The sequence below is a fragment of the Melospiza melodia genome, chromosome 2 (genome assembly GCF_035770615.1).
Source record: "Melospiza melodia melodia isolate bMelMel2 chromosome 2, bMelMel2.pri, whole genome shotgun sequence".
Classification (NCBI taxonomy): Eukaryota; Metazoa; Chordata; class Aves; order Passeriformes; family Passerellidae; genus Melospiza; species Melospiza melodia.
This window is the reverse complement of record NC_086195.1, coordinates 64422042-64447827: the sequence shown is the minus strand read 5'-3', so window position 1 is coordinate 64447827 and position 25786 is coordinate 64422042. Positions and strand designations below refer to the sequence as shown.

Genomic DNA, 25786 nt, shown 5'->3' with positions numbered 1-25786 from the left:
TCAAGGCACTCCATATTTTTATTGTCAGCAAAATATATCTCATTTAACTACAAGCAAGTGGATCAAAACATTCATTCATCACATTATCATAAACTTTAGTAACATAGAAGACAGTTTGAGGTTAGCACTTCCAGAGAGGGGAGGAATGTCTGCTTTGAAATCATTGCAATATTGTTAGGAGGGAGAGGAAAGACACCTTGCAACAGCAAGGAGCAGCAATACTGTTTCAGAATTTTAGGATATAGGTACACCAAAAAGCACAAAACTTGAAGCAAATCTTGAAGCAGCACATTCATGCAGAATATTACAGTGAAAGTGCTTTGCCTCTGTGTGACTGCAGTCTCTGCTGTTGCTGAGTCAGACCCAGATTGCATTGAAACAGCTCAAAGGTTATTCCATTGCCTCCTATTACTTCATCACCTGAGATTCACACGGGTGCATTTCATGTATCTATGTCCAAATGCAAGAGGGTAGGTAGTCCACATTTATGTATTAAATTTAATATTCCAAACAACTGGTGTGCCCATTACATCTGCCAATTTTCCCCACCTCTAGTTTTCTTCTGTAGCCATTTATCCTACAGATAAATAAAATCATTCTAAAAATTGTCTGCATCATTGATCATCAACAAAAGACTGGGGAATCAATTTACTATTGGTAAAATATTCTGCCCCCTTTTGCACAAGGGCATCTTTCTCCAGGGTTTTGGTTTTTAAAAATATGTAAGACATTTTAGCAAACTGGAAGTCAAATTCCAATAGGAACCGGTAAGAAATGTTTTTACAATGAAGGTGGTGAAATACTGGAAACGGTTTTCCAGAGAAGTGATGGATGCACCATCTCTGGAAACAGTCAAGGTCTGGTTGGACAGGGCTTTGAGCAACCTGATCCAGTTGAAGATGTGCCTGCTCAGTTTCTGGGCTACATGACCTTTAAAGATCCCTTCCTTCTATGATTCTCTATCCTATTTACATTAGGCAATTCCAAAGTCAGAAAATCAATCACACAGTTCTGATGCTGCTGTTTGCAGAGGTTCTATGCAGGAATTTTGAAATCTAAGGATGACAGGATGCAATTTTATGAAAGAAGGCACTTGGAGAGCAGACCAAAATTTAAAAAAGGCTTACCACTGATAACTATGTTCTGCCTCCTGCCATGTCAAAGTGTTGTTTTAATATCTAAGATCAAATTACTCAATGTTTATAACAATGAAGAAGAATGCAAAATCAGAATCAGGGCTTACACAACTGGTACTTCAAACTACCATTATTATTATCATTATCATTATTATTATCATTATCATTATTTTGTCAAAAGGGGGAGTTCTATCATAGAAATGACTGTATGTGGTTGCATCATAACTGTATTTCAGTGGTTTTCAAACTCCTAAAAATTCTACCATATTTGGGGCCAGGGATAGGATATGGAAATCCTTAGTTCTCCCCTTCTGGCTATTGCCTATCCACCATGAAATAAAATTAATCTACAATCAGAACAACATTTCACAGTTCTGGTTAACATACCACATTGCTCCCATTTCCATAGATCACCAGCGAGAAGAACCAAAGGTTTTTGGAAGGACTGACAGCACTTCAGTGACTGAGACCAGGCAACAGCTTCAATTCAATAACATCAGTCAACTCAAAAGCATACAATCATACAGTTGAATTCCAGAATGACATCCTTCTGTCTGTCTTCCATTGGAGGACAAAGAAAAAAATTATTCAAGTAAGAGAAAGTGGGCATTTAAATAAATACACATGATTGCAAAGGTCATGATACTCATTACAGCACCTGCAAGTGAAAAGGTGTAGGAGAGGTTTGCAGTGATATTCCAATACAATCAGAAATCCACTGGATTCAGTTTTTTCATTGTCTGCTTTGATTATCACAGGATGATTTGGCTCAAAGTCTAGTGCTAGATAATAATCTTTAATTTCTTAAACAACAACGTTGCTGTTACTAGTACCATTGGAAGGAAATGTTAAGACCGTGGATTGCTTTCTGCTTAACTTCTGCTACTGGAATGAAACTCCACACTCCTGAGAATACAAAAAGAAACCCTGAAATGACTGTCCATTTCTCTGAACATTTCTTCATTTTTCTTAAAGTGGCCTGAGGCAGATGATAGACTGGCACACGCCTGGAAGGGAACTGTTGATAGCTGTTCGTTGGACAGTTTTAGACATTCATCCAACTGGTTCACTGTTCAAATCAGTTGTTCATTGGACAGTTTTAGACTTTAAGTTGTTCATTGGATGGTTTTAGATCTCCAGAGAGAGACAGAGTGAGCACCAGTTTCTGAACTGTCTCTGCAATAGCTCTTATTCATCTATCCAACATCTCCTCACCATTTCTTTCAGTGTTAAATAGGAGCTCACTACTCAACCTTGATGGCTCAGTTATAAGTCAGGGAACTCAGAAACCTATTCTTCCACAAAAAACAAAAGACCAGCTTTAGCTTACTTGGGAGATAAATATCTCTGCTGAAATTTCACACTGCTGAAAGTCACCTAACCAGATCATACACTCTCTCAATTGGAAAAGAAGTTTCCACTTCAGAATCCTCCCAGGAATAGCAATCACATCTTTTCAAAAGCTTAAAGTGCATTCATATGACAAAAATTTAAAACAAACAAAAACATCCATCACCAATAAAAAATCCAAACTAGCAAACCAAACCAAAACCAAAACAGTCCTACTAAGCCAGAAATGTTGAAATTGCAGTTAATGGAGACTGCCTTTCTTCAGAGGGCAAAATCTGTCAGGCCCTGAATGCCAGCTGAGTAGTTACAGTCCTTTTCAAACATCACAGGCTCAACAACCACCTTCATTCCTGAGATCCGTTACAGGATTTGTGAGAGTTTGGGGGGTTTTATTCTGTTCTGTATAAAATCATAAATCAGAACTTCAGTCATTCTTTGCTATGAGAGCCTTGCAATTTTGTGAAACTTGGAGGGGAAGATTATACTCTATGTAACAGTCTGGAAGAGGGCTTACTGTGATCACTTCATTGTAAATGGATGAAATCCCATTGCAGGCTTCTTTTGATCATTTGCATCACACAGCTCAACAAGCCCACCAGCTTGGTGCAAATATCAGTGCAATTGCAGGGACGCGTATAAGTAGGAGAGAAAAAATTGCATTCTTTTGTCATAGCACAGGTGTCATGAACTGCTCACAAAATCTTCACCAGCACAGTTCTCCAAGGCTGATGAGTGCGTGTGGCATGATGGGGAGTGCATGAACAGCTGCAGAAGACAACTGTCATGGCAAAAGGGCCACTTCACATATTGCAGAGTGAAAATAGAGGCTTCTTAGACATCATAGACCTCCTCATCCACGGCAGGACCGACCTCCCCACAGAGCTGGCGGAAGGTGTTCCGCCTCAGGATCTCCCAGCCACGGTGAGAACTGGTTCTGGATGTGCTCCGTGACAGTGACAGAGCAGACATTTCCTTCTTGCACAAGGTGTCCCCGTTGGTTTCCAGCTTTTCTGAACCTTTATCATAGTGATCCCTATCCTGAACCTTAAATGCCTCTGTGTACCGCATAATCTTGTGCTTGTTGGGATCAACCCTGTCTTCAATTCTGGAAGAGGATTAGAAAATATAAACTGAATGAAGCAGAAAAGTGCTGGTTCATCAACAAAACCCCTCCGCAAAGCAAGGCTACTGACACAGATATTCCAGAAAAATCTGCACAGGAAATTGATTATAGGCAGGACGCTAGAGGCTGCTAGCACAGTTATCTCCTAGACCTTTGTCCTCATCACTGACTTCAGTACCTTTGTCTGCCCATGGTTTCCTGTCCTTCCACAAATCCATGGTGATTTGCCCTTTCCATTTTCCCAGCTGTAAGCAATTGGAAGACCTTGATATATGCATTTATTCATATATATGCATATATTAATTTATTTTCTCTGTTCTTGTCTTTCCTCCTCTGATACTCTATGGCTGCCAGCCTCAGGATGTCACTTATCTCTTGCTGAACTTTTATTTAACTGCTCCACTTCCACCAATCCTCTACATTACTTACAGATTGTCTTCTGAATTATTATCTCACACATGTATAATGAACACCCATGTGATTTGACAGAACTAAATCACAGCACTCTTTCCTCACAGCATCCAGTGAATAATTGGCATTCCCAATTATACCCCGTGAATTTCTGGGACATTGCTCATGCAATATATTTCTATATTCCATGCCTTGGACTGAAAGTGTTGCATATTGGCACCACTTTAAGTCTGCTCGTTCTGCCCAGTAAATATGAAAATCCACAAGGCTCAGTTTGTCTGCAAAGCCTGCAGAAAGTCCTGTGCCGGGCCAGGAGTTGGAATTTGATGATCTTTGTGGGTGCCTTCCAACTCAGGATATTCTATGAGTCTATGATTCTATGATTCATACAGCCACCACTCCCCCTTCTGGCTTTTTCAGCAAAAGTTTGCACAGTTAGAAAAGATAAATGCCCAAAAGTTATTTCTTTTCTCACCCAGCATAAATATTGATTAAAATCAGAAATAATGAGGAATTTAGTATTATCCAGACTACAGACAGTATTTTAGTTCACTACCTAAACTGAAATCCTGGACCTGTGCCTTTCCCACCTGACACAGTAATTGCAAAGTATAACATATTTACTAAGTTCACTCAAGAAAGGAATTTTAACTTTAATTATTCCTGTTCTGATTTTGAGTCATTCACAGGGCAGCTCATTGCTGTTGAATGTCTGATAGATTGATTCTGCCTTTGCCATTTCATGTATCCAAGGGACAGGGACAGCTGACCAAGCACAGCAGTGAAGTTCAGTGATAGTCATTACAAGAAGTTTGAAAGAAAAATTCAGGTCTTATAATGCATGCAGTTTCTGGGGGTCTCTCCAATGTGACTACTGAAGGCATCAGCTGATTTCACAAGGGAATGTACAGCAGAGCTTTCTGAGGGGGACAGTGCTTGTCTATCTATCAGCCACAGACAGAAAACAGATTGGGGTCTGTATTCTGTAAGCACAGCACTTCCAACACTCTCCAGACCACTGGAAAGGCTTCTTATTAACATCCATACATTGGGTTCTTCTCCCTGGATCCTGACATGCGCCCACTGCAAGGGAACCCACCTGAGATACCATCGGTCCCCCAGCCCGAACTCCCGCCCACAGATTCCCGAGCGGGGCCAGAGGCAGCGCGGCAGCTTCCGCTCCAACATCACAGTAGTGGCAACAACCTTTGGAACGAGAGAAAGGAAAATGCTCAGACAAATTAGAAAAAAAAAAAAAAAGACTCTCTTTCAAAAATATTTGTTTCATCAGCACCGACCCATACTGTACTACATTACAGCTCCTTAAGGGAAAAAAACAATTATAGAGTCTATACTCCATTTCAAATAAGGCAGTCACTAACTTAGATTTAACTGTGACATGTTTTGAAGAAGTAACGGTGGTCTTAAAACTCTATTCCATTTTCTTCCTTTTATACCTCATGGAAACGATGAGGGTAATTAATTGCAAGCTAGAGAAGAGGACAGTATCTATACCCATTTTAATTGTCATCAGAACTTGCCACTGTGGCCACATGACTACATTTTACCATTTGTCTGACTTCTTTCTCACAGAAAAGCAGGGGAAATGGATTTCCTGTTGATTAGCTACAGAACTGTCTGAATTTCTTTGCCTTTTGACCAAGACAGTCAGGCCAGCTTCTTTTAGTGGATCAAAAGACATTTGTGGCCTTCCTGTAATCATTACCTAGTGTTCTATCCCCCTTCATTCAACCCCTATAATTATAATTTGACTCTCAGTTACACAGCAATGTGATTTGCAAAAAAAAAAGAGGCAACTTCAATTCTATTTAACAAGAGATTCCCCGCATAGGGAACAAACTTCTAGGGAGCATGAACAACAAAGGCTGATGAGCTTCTAGCTGCTATTTGAAATAAGGTAGGAATGCCCACCTTAACTAGATTACCTGGGCTCTCCAGAGCTCATCCTGCTCGTGGGCCACTCTCCAGTGGGTGTCACCCATCATGGCAATTAACAAGTTGAGCATAAGGAGGGTGGCAATGATGGCAAAAGCAAAGTACACCACACTGTACATAAAGGGCAGGTCCACATCGTAGTTTGCAGGGCCATCAATGATAGTGAGGAAGAGCTCAAAAGTGGTGAACAAGGACATGGGATAGTTGTAGAACTGCCCCAGGTTTTCAGGGTTCTCTGTCTGGAAGATGATGTAAAAAGCTGGAAGAGGAGAAATCAGGAGAAAAAAAAAATAGAGAGTTTAACAACAGGAATCACATTCCAGGAGGAATAACAGAATCCTATAGGAGATTCTGACCAAAAAAATGGTCTGGGCAGGACCTGCATGTGCTTCTATGCAAGGACAAATCACTGATTCGAATCACTGATCTCCATGATAAAATGACCCAAAATTACTTTCATTATTTATTTATTTCTCAAAGTAGTAATTTTTTTCATCCTCAAGAATATAATAAAGCTATGTGTGCTAATCAAATTTTCCAGAGAAAAATATAATAAATGCAGTATGTTCTTAAATCTTGACTTAAAAATATATGGAATTATATGAATTATCCTAGCTTCTACGATCCTGGAAAGAGCAAGAATTGAAAACCAAACTCATGGTTTGAGAACAGAACTCAGTAGTGGGAAAGTGACCATGCTCAGAGAAATACAAGCTAAACATCATCACCAGTTTTCCCAGCTATTCGGAAGTCAACCAGACATTTAATCAAAACCCACATTCTTAATTCATACCAAAGCAGTTGGCAGAGGTAGCATATGGTTATTTTCTCTTTGTAGACTCACCTGATGCAAAGCCTAATATCACCACAGCCATGAGCCAGCAAAAGCGCATGAGATCTCCAAATATCATCTGTAGAGCAAAGACAGAGCCAACCATGAGGCCCAGCTGCTCCACCAAGGCACAGTGCCACCCCATGAAAACCTTTTTCCAGATTCTAAGTCCATGAGCACACTAAGGGAAACCTTTGCACTAAAGAGAGAATGTGAAAGTTCTAAAACACTCTGTGCAGACAAGAACCTGTCCGTTTGGCATGAATGCAAAATTAAGCAAATAGTCCTGAGGGGGGGAAAAAGTATTCCCGCAGTTCTCCCTATCTGCAAAGAGGTGCCAGGACAGCCCATACTTGTTTGCGTCTCACACCTTCTGGATCATGATGGTGAAAGGTCCGAGCATCTGGAAGCCCCGAGCGAAGTACATGACGTTGCACCACCCCAGCACCAGGGCGAAGGACATGGGCACCACCTCCCCAGTTGTGCTGGTGAGGCGCATCACCATGGTCACCAGGATCATGCAAGCATAGGTGATGCTGCAAGGAAGAGGAGACAGCAAAAAGAAGTTCAGTAAAGGAAATATTAGCCGAGCCATTAAGTGAAATAAATCCAGAGAAAGAATACTCTAAAAAAAATGGAGAAAGTGACTCATCTGGCAAAAGAGAGCAGTGGAGAAAATGATAGACAATATATTTATTAAACTTATCATGTTCTATACTTACACAATTATGTGAAAAGGCCCTCCTAGGATCGTTTGTCCAAAGTATTTTGCTGCTCCAACTCTAAGGATATCTGGAATCTAAGAGAGATGTCCTGTTAACTTAAGGACCCAGACAGTTTCCACAACATTACTAATGTCATAGCAACCACCAATATTCACAGGTTCTTAGGGTCAGCCCCATCTCCTTTGATGGATCAATTTCTATGCTACTTTAAAATCAGAATGGTTGAGCCAGGTGGGCCCTTCTTGGGATGAGACAGAGATTGCTGAAAAATCTAAGAATGCTTGGGCAGATTGAGAGACTTGTCACAGAGAGGTGCCTCAGTAACAAGACAAAAAAGACCTTCTTGGAGAATCAAAGGAGTTTGTTATAATTCACACTGTGCTGGTTCTAGACTTAGCCCCAGAGTCCTGACTAAGCACAGGAAGAAGGACTTGTCCTTCTGGAACATACCATAGAATTACCATAGAATCAAAACCGCACACTGCACTCAAGCTGAGGTCACACCAGTGCAGGGCAGAGAGGGGGCAATCACCTCCTTTGGCCAGCTGGTTACACTGTGCCTGATGCACCCCATATAGGCAGAAAGCTATTTACAGGACCTGTTTTATCTTCAGTTCTTCCTGCCATCATCTTTTGAGCTTTCTCAAAAAAGTTTCAATCTTCTATTTCCTATTATAATAAGATCAAGTGGGGGGTAATTGAGAAAGGCTCCTGTTACAAGCCTGTAGAGTAACTGACCTCCAATTAAATATAAACTTTTCTGTTTATGCGCAGAAGTCACTTTACCCAGGAGCCCTAAACACAGGAATATTTATGGGCGCTGGATGAAGCAACATCTGGGAGTCAGCTGGACCATGGATGGTGCTAACAGGAACTGTAGATTACCCTGCAGACAGTATTTGAGAGTGCAACCAATCCTTCTAATTGCTTCTTCCGCACCTGGAGCCTTACTAGGACATTGCCACAGTCTCTGTCTCATCTAATAGATACTGTTGGCAATGCCTATTGCCATAGACCTATGCTGAAGCACTCAGACTAAGCAAATAAGCCCTACCAAGTAGTGAGCACAAATCCATGTTTGTCTAGTAAATAAAATCTGCCTTGATGAAACTTGAAACTGTTTCTCTTATAGCTGTTTCTCTTACCTCAAGGACCAAAATTACTACAGCTCCAATGACTGTGATCAGCTCCCCCACCAGCCTTAGCTCATCCTCATATGCCACATATGATTCCTGAAGAATAAAGTTAATGAAAAGCAAAATTAAATTTTAAATAAAATGAAAGTAAATTTTAAAAGAGGATGGGGAGGAGAAAGCCTGTTGTTACTTATAATAAACATGAGTAGACCTGGCAATGCCAGAGGAACCAGCCCAGCCACAGCAACGGAGCACAGAGCACACCTCTTATTCCTCCTTGACAAAGGTCAGCTGGCTGAGAGAAGGGAGGAGGACAGCTGCAATAGCTGAGGACTGGGCAAGGATTGGCCTTTCCAGTTAACTAGGTTAGATGGGAATTGCCCAATGGGGCTCTGACCCGTACAGCCACAGTACCTGGAGCATTTTCTGGACATAGACTGTGTTGTCCCTGCTGCTGGTTCTGTTGTCTGTGCGGGGCTTGAGGGGCCGGTAGACGCAGCACATGGTGAAGCAGACCATGTAGAGGATGTAGAACAAGGCCAGGAAACAGAAATAGGGACGACCATACATGTTCCACTTCAGGCTCACCAGCTCCTTCACAGGCGTTAGGTCCAAGATCTGGCGTGCCTGAGGAAGAGAGAAAGGAGGAATTAATTGCCAAAAGCACATTGTTTCATAAACAGCATTTGCAAATTTTCCTGAGAGAGTGTTAACAAACTATTCTCATCTGCCCTATTCAGCATTATGAAACTGAATTTACTTTGCAAAAGTGGAATGATCTAGTGGGCATTGGATTTTCTCAGTCTGACAATAAAGAGCTTTGGAAAAAAGAAATATATTCTGCAGAGAACAGCTGTTGAGTACCAGTGGAAAAGCTCATTAGATACTGGAATAAATTTGTCCTCTGTGTAGGAACATAGAACTGAGGATGACAGAATATTCCTGTTAGCACAATAACACAAGTTTCTGTATCAGGCATTTTAAAATAAGAAAACTGAAACATTCTCCTAAAAGATATTTGTACTTTTCTGATGCTCTATGGCTTATGTAAAAATACTGCCTTTTAAGTTTCTGCCCTATTATCTGGATGATAATTAATTGAGTTGCCTATATCAAGCTTTCAGCTTACACTAGAAGACTGACAGAGCACAAGTAGGAGAGACAGGTGTACTTTACAACTTATGAATTTGAGCCACACACTTTATTAAATATTACTAGACTTACCTTCTGTTGTTTAGGGGACCACTGCAGTAAGTGAGAAGAAAATGTGAGTCAAATTGTTGTGACTGGATTACTTTAAAGAAAAACTACTTAGTGCACTCTGGATGTTTTTCTTCTCTTGCTACAATGCCCTGTTTCCTCTAAGTCAGCCAAAAATTGCTGAGTGCACAAAGTGCAGGGAATGTTTCCATAAATGGACAAGACTCCAGCAAAACTCTTGAATGGCCTATGAAACATCATAAAGGATCAAAACTGCATGACAGAGAATCCACCTATGCGTGTTCTGGTTTCTGCAGAAGTCAGCATTCCAGAATTCTTTGCATAGGAGAGTAGATTTCATTTTCAAAGGAATAATACCAGTTTGAAGCTTAGTATAATCTTCCCATCTATTTTTTTTACTTTTCAACCACTTCAGGATCAGAAAATACAACTTAGTACCAATGTATGCATGCATTCCCCTTAATACAAGAGGAACCTGCTTCTGTCTGGGGTCTAAAGGTGCTTCTCTAGTCCAATATTGAACTGGGAGAGGAAGATGGGATGGGGTCACACGTGGCATTCTTCTAGAGAGACAGCAAACATTTTGGACCAAACATATCAATTGCAAAAAAGAATTACTAGCTATGCATCAAAAATTGCAACTGCATATAAGGAGGAGCATTCTGGAAAATAAATCACTATATCTCTTGATATTTGGGGACATCTTATCCTCTGAAATTAGGATTCTTGGATCTGCATGCACTATATGAATGTTTTGGGATAAGAGAGGCCCAATATTCTGCTTTCTTTTTAGAATTATGGTTTAGTCTTCTAAAGCAGACAACTTCTTAGCCTGCTATATTTTTTGACAAGAACTGCTTTTCCCTGGATTTCCATATGTATTCCCACTCACAGAAATTTAGAATTTCACATAAGAGCAAATGGGAACTCCATAGACATAGCAGCTACATAGCAAAGTTCTCCGGAAGCACAAACTTCAGTCAGAAAGGTTACACTAAAATTTTGATAGGTGGAAATAATACAGGATGGGCAGAACTGTGCTAATTGAAGTGTCTTCTGATTCATTTCCTGTCCTGTTAGGATTATTTAAGGTCATTGCAACTGATGGGGTTGTGTACCTTGAAAATACTAGGGAGATCTGTCAAAGCTTGCCATTACACTCAGCTATTTTTGTCTTATTAATCCCTTTACAAGCTTTTGAGCCTACAGCAAAGATAATTCACCCACTTTGTTTTGAGTCATAACCTGTCATTAAATGAAGGGAATAATAACAGCGAGTGGTTTTTAAATGTATTCCAGTTTAGGATTTCTGAATGTACTCCTTTCTCACAGGGATATTCTGAGAGTTAATCAGTATCACAGGTACAGGAAGATACTTGCTAGAGCTACTCTACAGGTTCTTAGTATATCTTTGAGCCTGCTGAGAGAAAACCCTTTTCTGTAGCTTGTTCATGTCTAGTTCTTTCAATAACCTTCAATTTTCACACCTCAGAAGAAAGTGTATGTAAAGCATCAGACGTAGCCAGACCATTAATAAACCCCCATACTTCATGTGTCCTCTGCAGCTCATGGTACAAAGTCCTTGCTCCATGGATTGCATCAGTGAGCTTGAACCCTCAAACTCATCATTATTCCCCTTCTATAATCACCATGGTCTGCACACAGAGTGCATGCAGCGCAGTACCTCTCTCTTCTTGGTGGATACTATGAGCTCAAGGAAGGACTGATCTTCAGCCCAGGAGTCAATCTCTGTGATATCATACAGCACAGTGCTCAAGGGGCCAAAGGACCAGAGATTCTGCTTCCGCTTCTGCATAAGGTATTGAAACATCTGAGGAGAAAAGAACGGAAGCAAGGATATCAGAAGCTTTCCGGTATATAGTGTATTTGCAATGAGAACAAATAAAGTTGTTCAAAACCCTCAATTAGGACGTGCTTTCCTTGAACTTGGTAGCTGTTGTGGTTCTCATATCTCTTGGGAACAATTACTGCAGGTTAAGAAGTGGAAGAAATTTTTCTGATTCCCATTTGATTATTAGTTCATGCTTGACGTAAAGGATGAGTTATTTTTACTCTATATTCTAATCAAACTACTAAAGTTACTTGACACAGTTATAGTTCCTGACAATAGACTTAAGATGGAATTACATGTTGATTAGGAAAAAAATGTTTTAATACTCTTCTACAAGACATCAGAAAAGAGGTGTGACAAGGGAAATGATCCTGTCCCTTGTGAATCTACAGAAGAAACACTAACTAACTTTGACTTCTCAGTGAGTGGAAGGATGAGGGTTTGCATTAAATGCTAAGATTTTGACTGTGAATAAATGCCTGTGGGTATCCAAAGAGGTTTCTCATGTGTCACTTTTAAAGTAATGATATCTAGACAAACGAGACAATAATTTCTGTGAGCCTTTCAAAAAATTACTTGGGTTAAATGTGTTGGTTAACGCCTGTTTAACTCAAATGCTCTAAAAATTGGGGAAAATATCTATTCTGTAAGCATTCATTTCTTTCATTAGGATAAAGAAATTTCTTATAAGGGTTTTTGGGACCTACATAAGACTTCTAGAAAAAAAAAATCTTGTTACAAGTCTCCTACCCACTAGGAACATGCACAAACACCCTTGCTCTCAATGACATTATTTCAAGGTCTCCATTTCTTTTGCACAGAGGTACCAGTGTCACACAAACTCACCACAGTGTTGCCCTCAACTCCAGCCAGTTTGAATGGACTAAGCCCCTCATTGTTAGGAATCAGTTCAAGTGACCCTGGTCCTTCTTTGTTCCTGTCATAGGAAAGTATCAGGCTGTACATGTGGCAGGCAAACGTCTTATTAGGCTGGAGAACCAGGATGTGAAGAACAGTGTTACCTATGAAGGAAGCAGACTGGATGAAGCATCTGGAATAGCCCAGCCCTGTGCAAAGACTGAGAATGGACTGATGGCTTTTATTTTCCTCATATCCCTTATCCCACAGCTGTTTCTAGTGAAAGAAGAATATTTGCATGCACGGATGACAGCCTGAATTAAAATGTCCAGATCCACTCTGTGCAATTCACTGAGCCCCACAGCACATACCCAGAGAATCTTGAGCCTTAATGTCAGCTCCATTTTCAATGAGCAGCTGCACAATTTCCTCATTTCCCACACAGGCGGCAAATGATAAAACATGTTCTCCTGAAATGAAAGAAATGGGGAGAAACAGCATTAGGGATCCAGGAGGTAGGGGAGGTTGAAGCATGCTGAGGAAAAGCTATCCATGCTATGAAGCCATAGGATATGAAAGGAGGAGTTACTTTAGGTAACTTGTAAATTTCCTGCCCCACTTCTCATCCTAATCAGAAAGGTTAAAGACGACCCATCCAACACAACACTAAAAGGAAGAAATGCTCTTTTCAATGGTTTACCTCCATAAGAAGGTTGACAAGTAATTTGCTGCTAGGAAGACACTAAATTACAATTTTTATACAATATATGTATTTATTTGCAGACATGCCAATCTATAAAATGTGTATTGTTTGTATTCACATAGCATTCACACACTCAGAGGAAGTCTCGCTCTCTGCTAAAGGGTGTATGTCTGATGACACTTGCAGATAGGATCCTCTGCTTATCCACTTTAGATGGGGACTAAAGTAAGGCTCCCCATGTCCCCTCAGCACTCTGCTTGTTCCCTCCTATAGCAGCAAGGGGAGAAGTTAAGGCTGTACCAAAATAGAAAAGGTTCTGGGAGCTGCGCCTGAAGAAGTGCCCCGTGGCCCTTGCTGTGCTGGCATTGGCTCCTCTCTTCAGCAAAGCCTTCACCAGCATGGTGTTCTGGTTGGCTGCTGCAATGTGGAGAGCTGTCTGCCCTGCAAGACACAGAAACAAAACCATGCCTTTCAAGAAAGCAACTTCAGCCTGATCAGCAGCCTGCAGTTCACATGTTAGTCATGGTAAATGGACAGCAGCTACAGGAATTGGCTTTGAGGTTATCCCTGTTGTGTGCAAAGTATTATGCTAGAGATTTTCCAGAGGTTCCGTTCTACTTATATATTTTCATTAATTTATTAAAACTGACTTTAAAATTGCCAAAAAAACCCAACAGGGTGCATTCTCTAGATTTTTTTTTTCTAGGAAAAATCAAGACATGTCACTCTCTCCTGGGAAGCAAACAGAAAGTCATGAGATTGACTGTGCTTTCCTTCATAAGAAATGAAGATAAGGTCAAGATGAAACTCCAGAAGACTTTCTCTTATCTTTCAAATTAGGCTTCAGAGTTTTAAAAATCCCATTATTGTTATTTTATTGTTTTTGAGATTCAGACTGGAATTTCTGTCTAGTCAACCAGAAGCATTCTTTAAAAATCTGGGTAAGAGCCTAGCTTCAAAAGCAGTGGCCACATTTCTCATTTTCTCAACCAAATAACTACTTTTCTCCTTTCAAGGGAGGTCAGGCAGATATCCCTTTTTTACAAACGACTATGTCAGAAAGCAAACTGTATATATCCTTGCAATCCCTTTCCAATCCCTTGCAATTCCCTGGTCAAGGCCTTTGCATGTTTGCACATGTGTACTCATGTTTAATATAATTCCACCTTCCAAGAAAAGTCAGAAGCCATTTGCATGTTGGTTTTGCTGCATAACAGTTCAGCAACATACTGAACCAGGGACCGTATAAGCCATTTTCCCAAATGTACAAGTAGTACTTCCTCTCCCCTCCTGCAGGGAATCCTGCCCATCCTCATTCCCAGTGACATTACCTTCATAAAGTTCTGATGTCATCCTCTCATTGATAAGCTCAGGAGCTGCTTCCATCAGAGCCACTGCTGCCTCCAAGTTATCATACATGGCAGCGACATGAAGGGCAGTCTCTCCCACCGCACCTAGAAACGGTAGGAAAAGCATGAGAATCATCAAAACGTTCAACTGTACAGAAAGCAGGAAAAAAAAAAGGCAGAAATAGATTCACTGAGATGGAGTATTACAGGAGGGCTATGTCCTCCCCTGAGTAGTGCCTGGTACAGCCACACAACTGCACAGTCTCTGTCCTTCACTTCAACAAAATCTGAAAACTGAGCAGAAACTTCAGGTGTCTGTAAGGGACAGCTGACCTCAGGCATGAAGTGAATAAGCACAACCAAGTCAGAAAACTCACTTTGTTGCAAAGCTGCTGACATAGAGTTAAGTCATCTGAGTCTGCTGAAGCAAATGTTTTAGCAAACTAACAAACTTCTCACTGTAGGAAGTTCTTGCCTTTCACAGAAAACCATTTTTTTCAAGTAATCCCAGTTACCTCTCTGATAGATATCACATGTTCCGTCAGTGAGAAGCTTCCTAATGGCAGCAAGGTTGTTCTCTTTGGCAGCCTGGAGGAGTGGGGATTCCCAGATCCTGGAGTCAAGAAAAAAGGGGCTGATAAGGAACAAAGTCAAACACACAGTGCCTCTCTCCAGAGCTAGCATGGCCTTTGCTTGAGACAGTTTGTATCCTGAACATTTTCACTGAAAAATCAGCAATGCACATCTACCATCTGAGGTATGCTTTGAATGCATCAAAAGAGGAAAAACAAAACAAAACAAAACAAAACCAAAAAAAAACCAACAAAAAACCCCAGGAAAAAGCAGAGCAGTGCAATTCTAAAAACACACTGAAGTTCATCATCTCTAGGCTTACTGGTGCTGAGCCATATGGTGGCAGCAGAGGGAAAGCTGCCTAAACCAAAATGTTTATTGTTTTTATATCCCACTTTTTGAGGCACAGAAATAGTGAATGATGGGTCATTGAAGCCCTTCTGCAAGGAATTATCTCAGGAGCCAGAAAAAGCCAGTTGCTTCCTCACACAGCACAATAAATTAAGAAGAGATTGCTGTCTGATTTGCTCCCATAGTGGATAGAAAAGGGAAAACAGGAATTCCATCTGTATCCTGGCAGCACTTCCTGTAATTAAGAGACTGAGTTCTGAAATGTATTTCTTCCACATACAAAGTTATGGAGAAAAATTTGATAGCTTAGCTATACTACTTTATTCTCTTTTTTCTCTGAGAGAACTGAGGAAATTGTTGAGAACTGAAATATGTTCATGTCCTGGGAAAGAGCATGTGCTCAAACAAGTTCCAGACAGAGTGGTTCACTTGTAGCTGAAGCATGCCCTCGAGTCTTCCATGAGGATCTGCATTATTTGAGTATATCTTTTGGGCTTGATGAAGAATTTATAAGTACAGCCACCAAACCTCACTGCAGCAAGGGCTTTGGAAGCAAACAACAGGTGAAGGGAGGTGATCCTCCCCCTCTACTCAGCTCTGGTAATGCCATACCTAGAGCCCTGTATCCAGGTCTTAGGATCTTCAGTACAAAACACAGATGGAGCTACTGGAGAGAGTTCAGCAAAAGGCAAAAAATGATAATGGAATAGAACATCTCTCAGATGAGGAAAGGCTGAGAGAACTGTGACTGTTTAGCCTGGAAAAGAGAAGGCTCCGGGTAGTGTTCCTATCCATTTGTGTAAGTACCTGAACAGAGCTTGCAGTGTTTGTTCAGCATCCAAAAAAAGTTTGCCAATGTTCGAAATCATGAATTGACCACACAAAATTTTAAAAAGAACAAAAACTACAAAATTGAGGTAAATATTTCTGTTGTCCTTGAGTATTTTCAGGTCCATCTTTTAAATCATAAATTGAAAAATGATTTGAAGTGGGCTTTTAGATTTCTTGATTTTATACAAATAAAGAATTACAAGTATCCATATTCAGGAGATAAATATTAAAAGGGAAGAAGCCTCTCAAACCAAAGGAAAAAATTTATGTCTCATGAGTTTTCAGTATGAAAGAGATTCCTTTCTCCCAAAAAGACAAGGTCAGTTTTAGATCTCTGTTCAAATTAAAATTTTGTGCTTTTATCTCACCTCTGCTGTTTTCTAGTACAGATGTTTAATTTGATCTTAATTATCTAGCGTGGCCCAGGTCAGGCTGCAATGTGTGATGTGGAATAAGTCTAAGGATTACAGTAGAAAATGACAAATTCAAGCTGATATGAACCAGCCCTTGTTTTTCTACCAGCCTCTATCTGGTATCCAGTCCCTTTACTACAGCCTAACAACTGGCAATAATTGTCTTAAGGACTCCTCCCAAAAAGCCACGTGGAACAAATACATTAGTCAAACCATACACCTGCAGATACACTAAATGCTTCCTCCTGGTGATGTTCCATGTATTCTGGCATTATTTAGTTACAAGATTTTGGGGATAAATCCTACATAAAGCAATAGGTGCCTTGCATCAAGTGGTAACACTGAAGTGAGAGTACATTACCTGTGAATATAACTCTGTTATAAGCCACAATTAAACCCACATCAGAGACACAGAGAATATGAATGGCCATTGCAAAAAATGTCTTCCTGCAGCTCAGACATCTTAAGTACAGGACAGTTTAACAATAAAACAACAGGAAAGCAGGTAACATGAATTCTGTGGCTCACAGGAATATGTATTTCTTGCTTTAAATTATCTTATGAACAACAAGATATTGAATCTAAAAGAAATTTGTATGCTATTATCTCTGACTTAATCCACTTGAAATGTGACAGTTCTGCTCTCCTTTATAGTGGAAAGAAACTGGAGATACTTGAGAAAATTTGGGGGATAAAGCAAAACAAAAAATATCAGAATTATACAGATAAATAGAAATCATTTGAGTAAGTGTAAATTAAGGGACATGGGCTACAAGTAATCGAAGCATACCTCAACATCATGTTTACCATTACACAAAATGAGCACTTCCTGTCACCAAAAACACCGCATTATCCAACTCACTAAAAACTAAACTAGAAAACCCCTGAAAAGCAGAGGAGAAATAAAAGCACTCCCAATAAAAAGAACCGTCCTCAACAAATCAGGAAGCCATTCTGAGATATTTTTATATGTCCTTCACACTCTTAGTTAGGGAAGTCTTCCTTCTATAGCTTACTCATGCGTCAGTTTGATTACTAACTAATGACAAGATGATTTGATGAGGAGATTGCCTCTAGGATCAAACAAACAGGAACTAAATGAAGAGGCACTCTAAGCAAAAGTCTTAAGATTCGGTGTTAGTGAAGTCAGCTTGCCACCTCTGCCACTATTTTGGCTAAGAAAAACTCTGTGGTTCTGGAAAAGACAAGTTTCAGAGGCAGGAAGTGGGAACGAGGTGGGGTTTCAATAGTATAAACAATGCTACAATTAATATGTTGATACTTTACTGGGTAAGCCTTTATCCCTCAAATGACCTCAGAGAGAAGGAAGGATTGGGCAAGAGACGACACGGGAGGACACAAACACAATATCTTTCTCTCAAAAATTACCAAAGTTCTTGTAAACAACTAATTCAATCCCGATACTGCTATGAGGAAGGCATAAAAAATACTATCCTCAGCTATTGTAAACTGAGGGCAAAATTGTCAAACATTTCTTCTTATTGCAGCAACCTCCAACTGGGCTTAAAATGCCAGACAACTCAGGCCAAAGAGAAAACCAGAAGAAGAACTCAGAAATGCTGGCAAATGTCATGGCACACTGCTTGTGAAGTCTCAAAGGTTTGTGAGTTACATGTTCCTGGCATATGCTTTTACTCTCATTTAATTTTCTGTCTCAGAATTGGGGAAACATTTTAACCTCATTTAAAACATACCATTCTAATTATCAACTAATTTTTAATACATTGCAGCAATGTACTGGGCATATAAATGTCAAAAACTAGGGGAAGCAAATTTGCTAATATAAAAAATTAAATGAAGTCACCTGAATTTAGAACCTTCAAAACATTTTCAATTATTTAACTTCTGCATATTTAACCAACTGTCTTTCTGACAGATCAAACACAGCACTGAGTTTTGCATTTTACTACTTGGGCCCCTTTGAGTATCAAAGCAGCAACTGGCAAAATCTGTAACTTAAGTCTCTTAACAGAGCTGCCTACAGTAGATGCTTAGCTTCCTGAAAGTACCATTATGTCATTGAACAGTGAGGCTGGCTTTCAGAAAATGATTCAGCAGACATTTCCAGGCACCTTAAGAAGACAGTTCAGCACACATCTAAGTTAAGCTCCTCTTCTAATGCTGTTCATCCCCTTCAACAGCTATGGAATCAAGGAACACTAAGCCCCTGATTTACCCAGCTAAGTGAAGTTTGTAACACTAGGCAGACTGGATGTTGCCTTACAGGATCAGTTTAGGCTAAGCACAGCTCGATAGCAAACCAGTAATTCTGAGGGGCAAGGAGAACCACAAGAGCATCCACCTGGATGTGCTCCTGGGTTCTTCGTGCTGAGCTAAGGAATGTGTCAGTGTGGAGGCATTAGTGAGCCTTGGTCATGCCTTACTATCAGCCAGTTTTCTTCACAGGTGATTCCATGAGGTGCTCAGGAAGCCGTGAGCTGTTTTTCCAATACAGGTGAGGGCAAAATCAGGAGCACCCGAAAATACATTGTGAAACAAAGAGAAGATAAAATGTAGGTCAGATTCTGACTGAGGGAGTCATGTAAAACAGTTCTAAACAAGGTTAAAGATTTCACAAGCACTTTCTGCTGGTAATATGTACTCTTTTAGCTTCTTAAGCACTTCTTTTGGAGTGCAGCCTGCTCATTTCACTTATGGAGAGATAGAGAATGCAAAGACTAGTAAATAAGTCCTAATTTCATTATAAAAAGAAGAATTTGGGTTGCTATGATTATTCTTTCAGAACAGGGAAATATGTTAAATATGTGAACTGTCTGGACAACAACCAATCTGAAGATTCTATTTCACGACTGAACTCACCAGAAATGCAATGAAGCATCTCTTTCTGTTCTTCCCTTATCAGATTCTACAACTTCAATCATTTACTATATGGAATTTCCCCATTCTTTGCTCTAATTTAAGTTTGGTTCCAGCTTCAAGCTTTATGCCCATAGAGAGTCAGTTCCTGGGGTTCTCAAGTGGTTATTTTAACCTAAGCTATAAATTCATCATCAGAATATTATATTAGCTTTCTCTTCTTTCCCTGTTGTGCTCAGAATACCCATGCCCCAGAATGAATCATGAAAATGCCAGAGGAGATTCATCTTCTCCCTCCCTTCTGCTAGCATGTGCATGTAAATGTGAGAAAGCCTTCAGGAGCACACAGGGCTGCTCAGAGGAAGCCAACCAGCTGAAAGAGGATCAAAGCAATCACCTAGCAAGATGCCAAAGGAGGAGTTAGGGAATAATTGCCCCGAGTGAAAAGGAGCCAGATAACAGGGGCTTGGACAATCGACAGGGTCAGCAAACTTCTTCAGCACCAGCAACAAGACTCAGCAACTGGGACCTCTTGCTCATGTATGTCAAAGCCCCTTCAGCTGAGAGTAAACAGAGCTTCTCTGGAAATAAATTAAACAGGTTAATAATTGCCAATGTTACTAGACAAGAAACTGATAGGGAATTCTTATCCTGTCAGATATTTAACTATCTGCCACACAAAGCAATAGAAATCTTGATCTGTCATTTCCAGCAGGGCATTCTGCTTGCATTAACATATTGTTTTATTCTAATTCTGCATCTGAGAGCATTGTAAGAATAATCTCATGCTAGAACTGTTTTAACGGTTCAGAAGTTGTTAGTTGTTATTTATTATCACTGAAGCAGTCATAAAAGAAATTTTTTCTCTGATGTATAACTTCATTTTGCATCAAAACTTCCAGCCCTTCTCAAGAGGGATTTTCTTGCAGTTTTATTCCAGGTTGTGTTCCTCACCCAGTGTTTAATAAATTTTTTTCTAACAGCTTTTTAATTTGGGGGCTGGAGGGGTGGTTCAGGGCAAAAATTTCATGTTTTCTTCTTTATGTGGAAACCTATGGCCAAGTTTAGGAAATCAAATAACTTCCTAAGTCTATGAGCCTGAGATGCATCTTAGGCTGAGATTGGGTGTGTGTACGTCTGTGCATTGCTGGGGAAACATGACTTCTGGAGGATCTTTACACTTGTGAAATTAGGGAGACTGTTTTCCATTATTAGTCTCAAAACTTTCATTAGGATGAAGGTGTATCAGTAGAATAAAAGACCAGAAATCCTGCTATTGATGCTTTTGATTTTATTTCATGCACAGCAGCCAATTGTTCTTTGCATCTTGACTACTCAGAAGCACTGTTGTTGAAACGAGCTATAAATGAAGTGCTGGAACTGAAAGCTGGCATCTTTATTTGACTGTCACTTTTGGGAGCAAACAAACCAATTAATACTGACAGGTATTGCGGATTTTAAGACAGGACAATCCTACGTTAAATTGTGGGATGACAACTCAGTAATGTTGTTTAGACAAATGAACAGCCAAACTATGGGAACATCTTATTCACTGCCAGCTTTTGGTAGTGAATGATTTGTGTGGAAGCTGCAGGCTCTCTGTGTCCCTGCACAGCTCTTAAACAAACCAGCTCACCTGCATTAGGCTGAGCTGCTTCCTTATTTGTGCCACATTTGTTTCCGGGGTGAGCAAAGCACCTTGCTAATATGTCTGGGACACTAAAGAGCCACTAAAGAATGTGGAAACCAAAGGTTTTGTTGTGACATCTTTGGAATGACCATTGCTCTCTGCAAGTTATGCAAGTTGTGCTTTGCTTGCTATTAACCAATCAAAGTTATAATACAGACAACAGAAGAGGAAAAATACTACATCATTGTTATACATTAACAAGTACTGTTACCATGTACTCACGTGTTCTAATTTATATATTGCTCATACAGTGCAATGCTCATTGGGTGGATTTTCTACAGTCACATTGTAGGAGGAATTTGTTCACATTTCCTTGGAAACTCTTGCACTGAAAATAATTTCTAGAGGATCTATTGCACTGTGACAGACATGTGATCCTTCTTCACCTCTATCAGGCTCATAAGCATTCATCTTTCTGTTCTCCATCATTATCAATTATGTTGAGGGATTATGCTCATATGCTTCAGGCTCTGCAGATCCCAGAGTTTGCTTCCAGAGGATTCTAGAGGGCACATATGAGATGTGACCACTGTCCCTGGGACTCCACATTGAGCTACAGGCTGTTTAAAAAGGAGAGTCTTCAAGAGAGAGAAACCAGAAGATTAAGGCCAAATAAACTCTAAGTCCTCTTCAGTGTTAGGAGATTGTATTGCATTTTCTGAACCTGGATTCCCCTGGGGGAATATTATAGAGTGCAATATTAACCCCTTTCTGTGAATAATGCTGAGATCTACTGCTAGTAAGATTCAAAGGACTGTTTCATACCAAGAAAGAGAATGAACATCAATGCCAGGGAAGGTGACAACTACCAAAACAATCAGTTTTCAGGTATTATCACCAGCCTCAGACAGGAAAAAAAAAGCCTTGTTCTTCTCTTGCAGACTTTCTGTGTGTGATCCAAGAATGCCAGTTAAACAGTAACATATTTACCACTGGCTTTCAATAAGACAATAGTAGAATTCAATCACTGCTAATTACTGTATTTATTCCAACACCATTTTCACTAAGAAGAACTCAAGCTGAAGCCACAACACTGCAGTTCTGTACCACAAAATGACAGGACATAGTAAAAGCCCTTTTGGCTTACAACAGTTTTTCCACAAAAGCAGAGGTTTCGCAAGAATAGTTCCCACACACCAGTCACCAAAGGTCTTCCTGCTGTGTTTTCTATCTGTACATAAGTAAAAATGTGAAAGCAATAAAACCAATCCTCTGCAAAATGTTCATTTTTTTTCCTCTCCTCAAACTCTGAGCATCCCTGGGGACAAGAAAGGAAAGAGTAGGATAATAGGAGGAAGAGCTGGTCCTGTCCCTCTTCAGCAAAAGATTTTTTCACATATTGGCACCACATAATTTGTGACCAAATAGCAGGAGGCTAATTTGTGTTAGTTAAAAGCTGTGGGAAATATATAGACCTAAAATGGAAGGGAACAATCACATCCCCATGCAACCCTGATTTCACAGGGAATATTATGCACACTGCATGTGCTTTACAGAGAGCTTTATAAAGAAGCACAGAAAAGTTTACTTTGGGGCCAGTGGGATTGCACTGCAGTGATCTAAAATAAGTTTATGCAGAAGAGTTTGTATGACTAACATTTTTTATGTTTTCCTCCATTAACACACAAGACGTTCATGGGCCTGTAGCACATGACTCATGAGGACCAATAAGCAAAGAAAAGTGGCAATCTAACAGGAGCCTGTGAAAGGGAGCAACAAAAAGGAAGGGACCAAACCCCTCTTGGCAACGGCAGATGGTAAACAAGGGACAGGAATATCATCAAAATCAGGTTGAATATTTGGGAAAAAACAAACAAACAAACTCTTTCACTGGGAGGTTACTACAGCACTGCAGCAGGTACCTAAAGATATGGTGGAATCTCTGTCCTGGGAAGCTTTCAAGAGTGAGCTAGACAGAGCTTAAGCAATGTGATCTCTTGCTGGCAAGAGTTCAGCTTCAAGTGGGAGGTTAGATGGAGATCAGCAGAGCTTCCTTCCACATCTCTTTGACTTAAAAATATGAAGATAATGTTCCAATCATAAAAATTAATGTATTATAATTTATTACTAATTAGTATTAATTATTAGTATGTAATCAATATAATTAATTTGATATAGTAATATATTTAAGGTTCTATTTTGTATTCATTTGGATCTTACAGAATCTGCTGAGAACTTATTTTTCAGTTACCTGTGATGCTTTTCATGAACACGTCAAAATGTAAACACTTTAGCATTCCACAGAAACACTGTCGTTCCCATTGTCCCTCCCATTTTAAGTGTATTTAAGTCCCACTGCCCTGAAGTAAACTGGAACAGGCTTTATTACTTGGTCAGAAGCTAGATAACAATACAATTCTTTCCCTAAAGGTGTACTTTTGTCCCTCTTGATCTGCTTCTTTGCATATTTCTATACATATATGTACATATACTTATGTATAGATAGATTTTGTCCCACACAGTCACCTTTTTGTCCCCACAGATGTTCAGAGTTATGCATGGAAAGAAAAAACAGATTTTACAAGCAACTGGAAGCAATTTGTTATTTGAGTAGTGCAGCATTTGTGCATGCAGAAATGACAATGAAAAGCAGATCCAGCTGTATTTCCATGAATAGCCCCACATTTCTGTGTGCGGAGGGAGCAGCCCTGCACAGCAGTAACGAAAAGCCTTCAGTGCTCACATGGGAAGACACAGCCAATCTTCTGGACAATCTAAGGTCCAAGAGGAGTCGCTGTACATGCCGACACCAAGGTCAGAGGTCTGAGAAACCACAGTCTGACCCAGGAGCTGACTGACCCCCCAAAACGTTCAACAACATTAAGCCTACTCTATCCCACAGTAAGAGCAACCTATAGAGAGACAGAAGGCAAAATCTTGACAAAAAAAGCGCCACTATTTCAGCTGACTGCAGCCTATGCATCACACACACTCCTAAAAATAATAATAATGTTAATGATAATGATGACAATAATAATAACAATTAAAAACAAACCTTTATGATTTTCCTGTGAGCTTTACCAATGAAGCAGGAAAGACAAGAGAATACATTATTAATTTGTGACTGATGTCCTGCACTCAGGGTAATTCAACTGCAACCTGGTAAATCTACCTGTGAAAGCAGATAAGATTGGAACTCCAGAAGCATTCCACCTTGAAAGAAGAAATCTGATAGAGAAAACTGCTCCAGGGTTGTTTAAAGTTTATCTACTGGCAGAAAAGCCTAAGGGGGAAGAGTGAGAATCAGCTACAGGGAAAGCAGCAGAAGAAAGAGAAGACAAGAAGGCTGAAGTGCACCTTACCTTTTCTGCTGGAGTAAGTAGATTTCATCCAGATGTTTATCCCAGGATTTCTTGCCTTGCAGCTTCTGACTTAGTCCATTCCATATCCGGGAATAGAAGGGATTGTTCTCCCCAAATAAAGGTACCCCCATATCCCGTCCCCTTTCCTCTCTTGCCTGAAAGCCAGCAATCCCCACTTAGGGAAAAAGTTAGGGAGGGCTCACTGCAGGTCACCGCTCCTCCGCCCCCAGTTACTTACAGAGGAGACTGTCAATCAGCTGCATCAGCTGATCACAGTCCCTGTAAAAACACACAATAAAATCACTTGTTCCTAGCAGACCATACCTTGAGCCTCATCAATTACTTAGTTTCCAAAATAGCCCAACCCAAAGGTGTGTCTGATTTGGAAGTAGCTCGCCAGCAGCCTACCCCTCAAAAAGACCCTGCACAGCAACTGAAGAATTCATACAGCATCAAGGTCCTAGGCTTGTACTATTTTGATTCTGAAATCTAGGCTTTAAAAGCCATCATCCTCCTTTTGTATCTCTGAATTCCTCTGGAAAGCAACATGTAAGCAATTTTGAAATAGACTGCTGAGCAAGCCAGGCAAAACACCTTTAAGGTGAGTGAACATGTGGGAACGTGCCCTAAAAGACACAGGGCTCTGGGAAGGTGGCAGAGAGGAGGACACACCTCCCACTTCAGCTGTCTGCAAATCCCATTAAAGAAATTATCCTTACAGACTCCACCTTCTCCACGTAAAACGAAATCACCTCACTCCACAAGCTGGAAGAAGAGTTTATGTAGATTAATGTGTAAAGTTTACATATTTCATTTTCATTTCATGTTCTACAAACTCTCCTTGTTTCTTCTCATTTCTTCCAGAAAAATCTTATTTAGGAAAGGGATGAGAATTTCCATTTAACATAACCTGGTTTTTTGTTGTTTTGGTTTTTTTTGTTGTTGTTGTTGTTTTTTGGTTTGTTTTGTTTTTTGTTTTTGTTTTTTTGGGGGTTTTTTGTTTGGATTTTTTTTTTTAACAAAAACTTGATTTTGGCGCAGAAAAACATATTCAGGATCAGAGAGTATTTGTCTGCAAAGCAGTAGACCAAATATGAAAATGAAGCGATGAGACATCCTTCTTTGTGTGAAGAAAC

The 25786-nt window shown here is 40.1% G+C and overlaps 1 protein-coding gene across 1 annotated transcript; it reads right to left on the bottom strand.

Moving 5' to 3' along the window:
• Window positions 1–25279, bottom strand: LOC134414266 (transient receptor potential cation channel subfamily V member 6-like). Its single transcript, XM_063148583.1, has 15 exons — window positions 24651–25279; window positions 15168–15265; window positions 14635–14757; window positions 13604–13744; window positions 12972–13070; window positions 12589–12764; window positions 11575–11721; window positions 9084–9296; window positions 8679–8765; window positions 7531–7607; window positions 7179–7344; window positions 6821–6887; window positions 5967–6235; window positions 5120–5226; window positions 1–3591 (listed from the first exon to the last, which is right to left on the bottom strand). The coding sequence occupies exons 1-15, from the start codon at window positions 24779–24781 to the stop codon at window positions 3318–3320; spliced, it is 2175 nt and encodes a 724-aa protein (XP_063004653.1). The 5' UTR covers window positions 24782–25279; the 3' UTR covers window positions 1–3317.
• Window positions 25280–25786: the final 507 nt, after the last annotated feature.

Bases quoted from the DNA above. Each gene is read 5' to 3' on its own strand.
- LOC134414266 (XM_063148583.1), bottom strand. From the start codon at position 24,781: ATGGGGGTACCTTTATTTGGGGAGAACAATCCCTTCTATTCCCGGATA. The intron at 13,745-14,634 runs GTAATGTCACTG...TGTGTCTTGCAG, and splicing joins GACATCAGAACTTTATGAAG to GGCAGACAGCTCTCCACATT. The intron at 12,765-12,971 runs GTATGTGCTGTG...CTTCCTTCATAG, and splicing joins TAAGGCTCAAGATTCTCTGG to GTAACACTGTTCTTCACATC.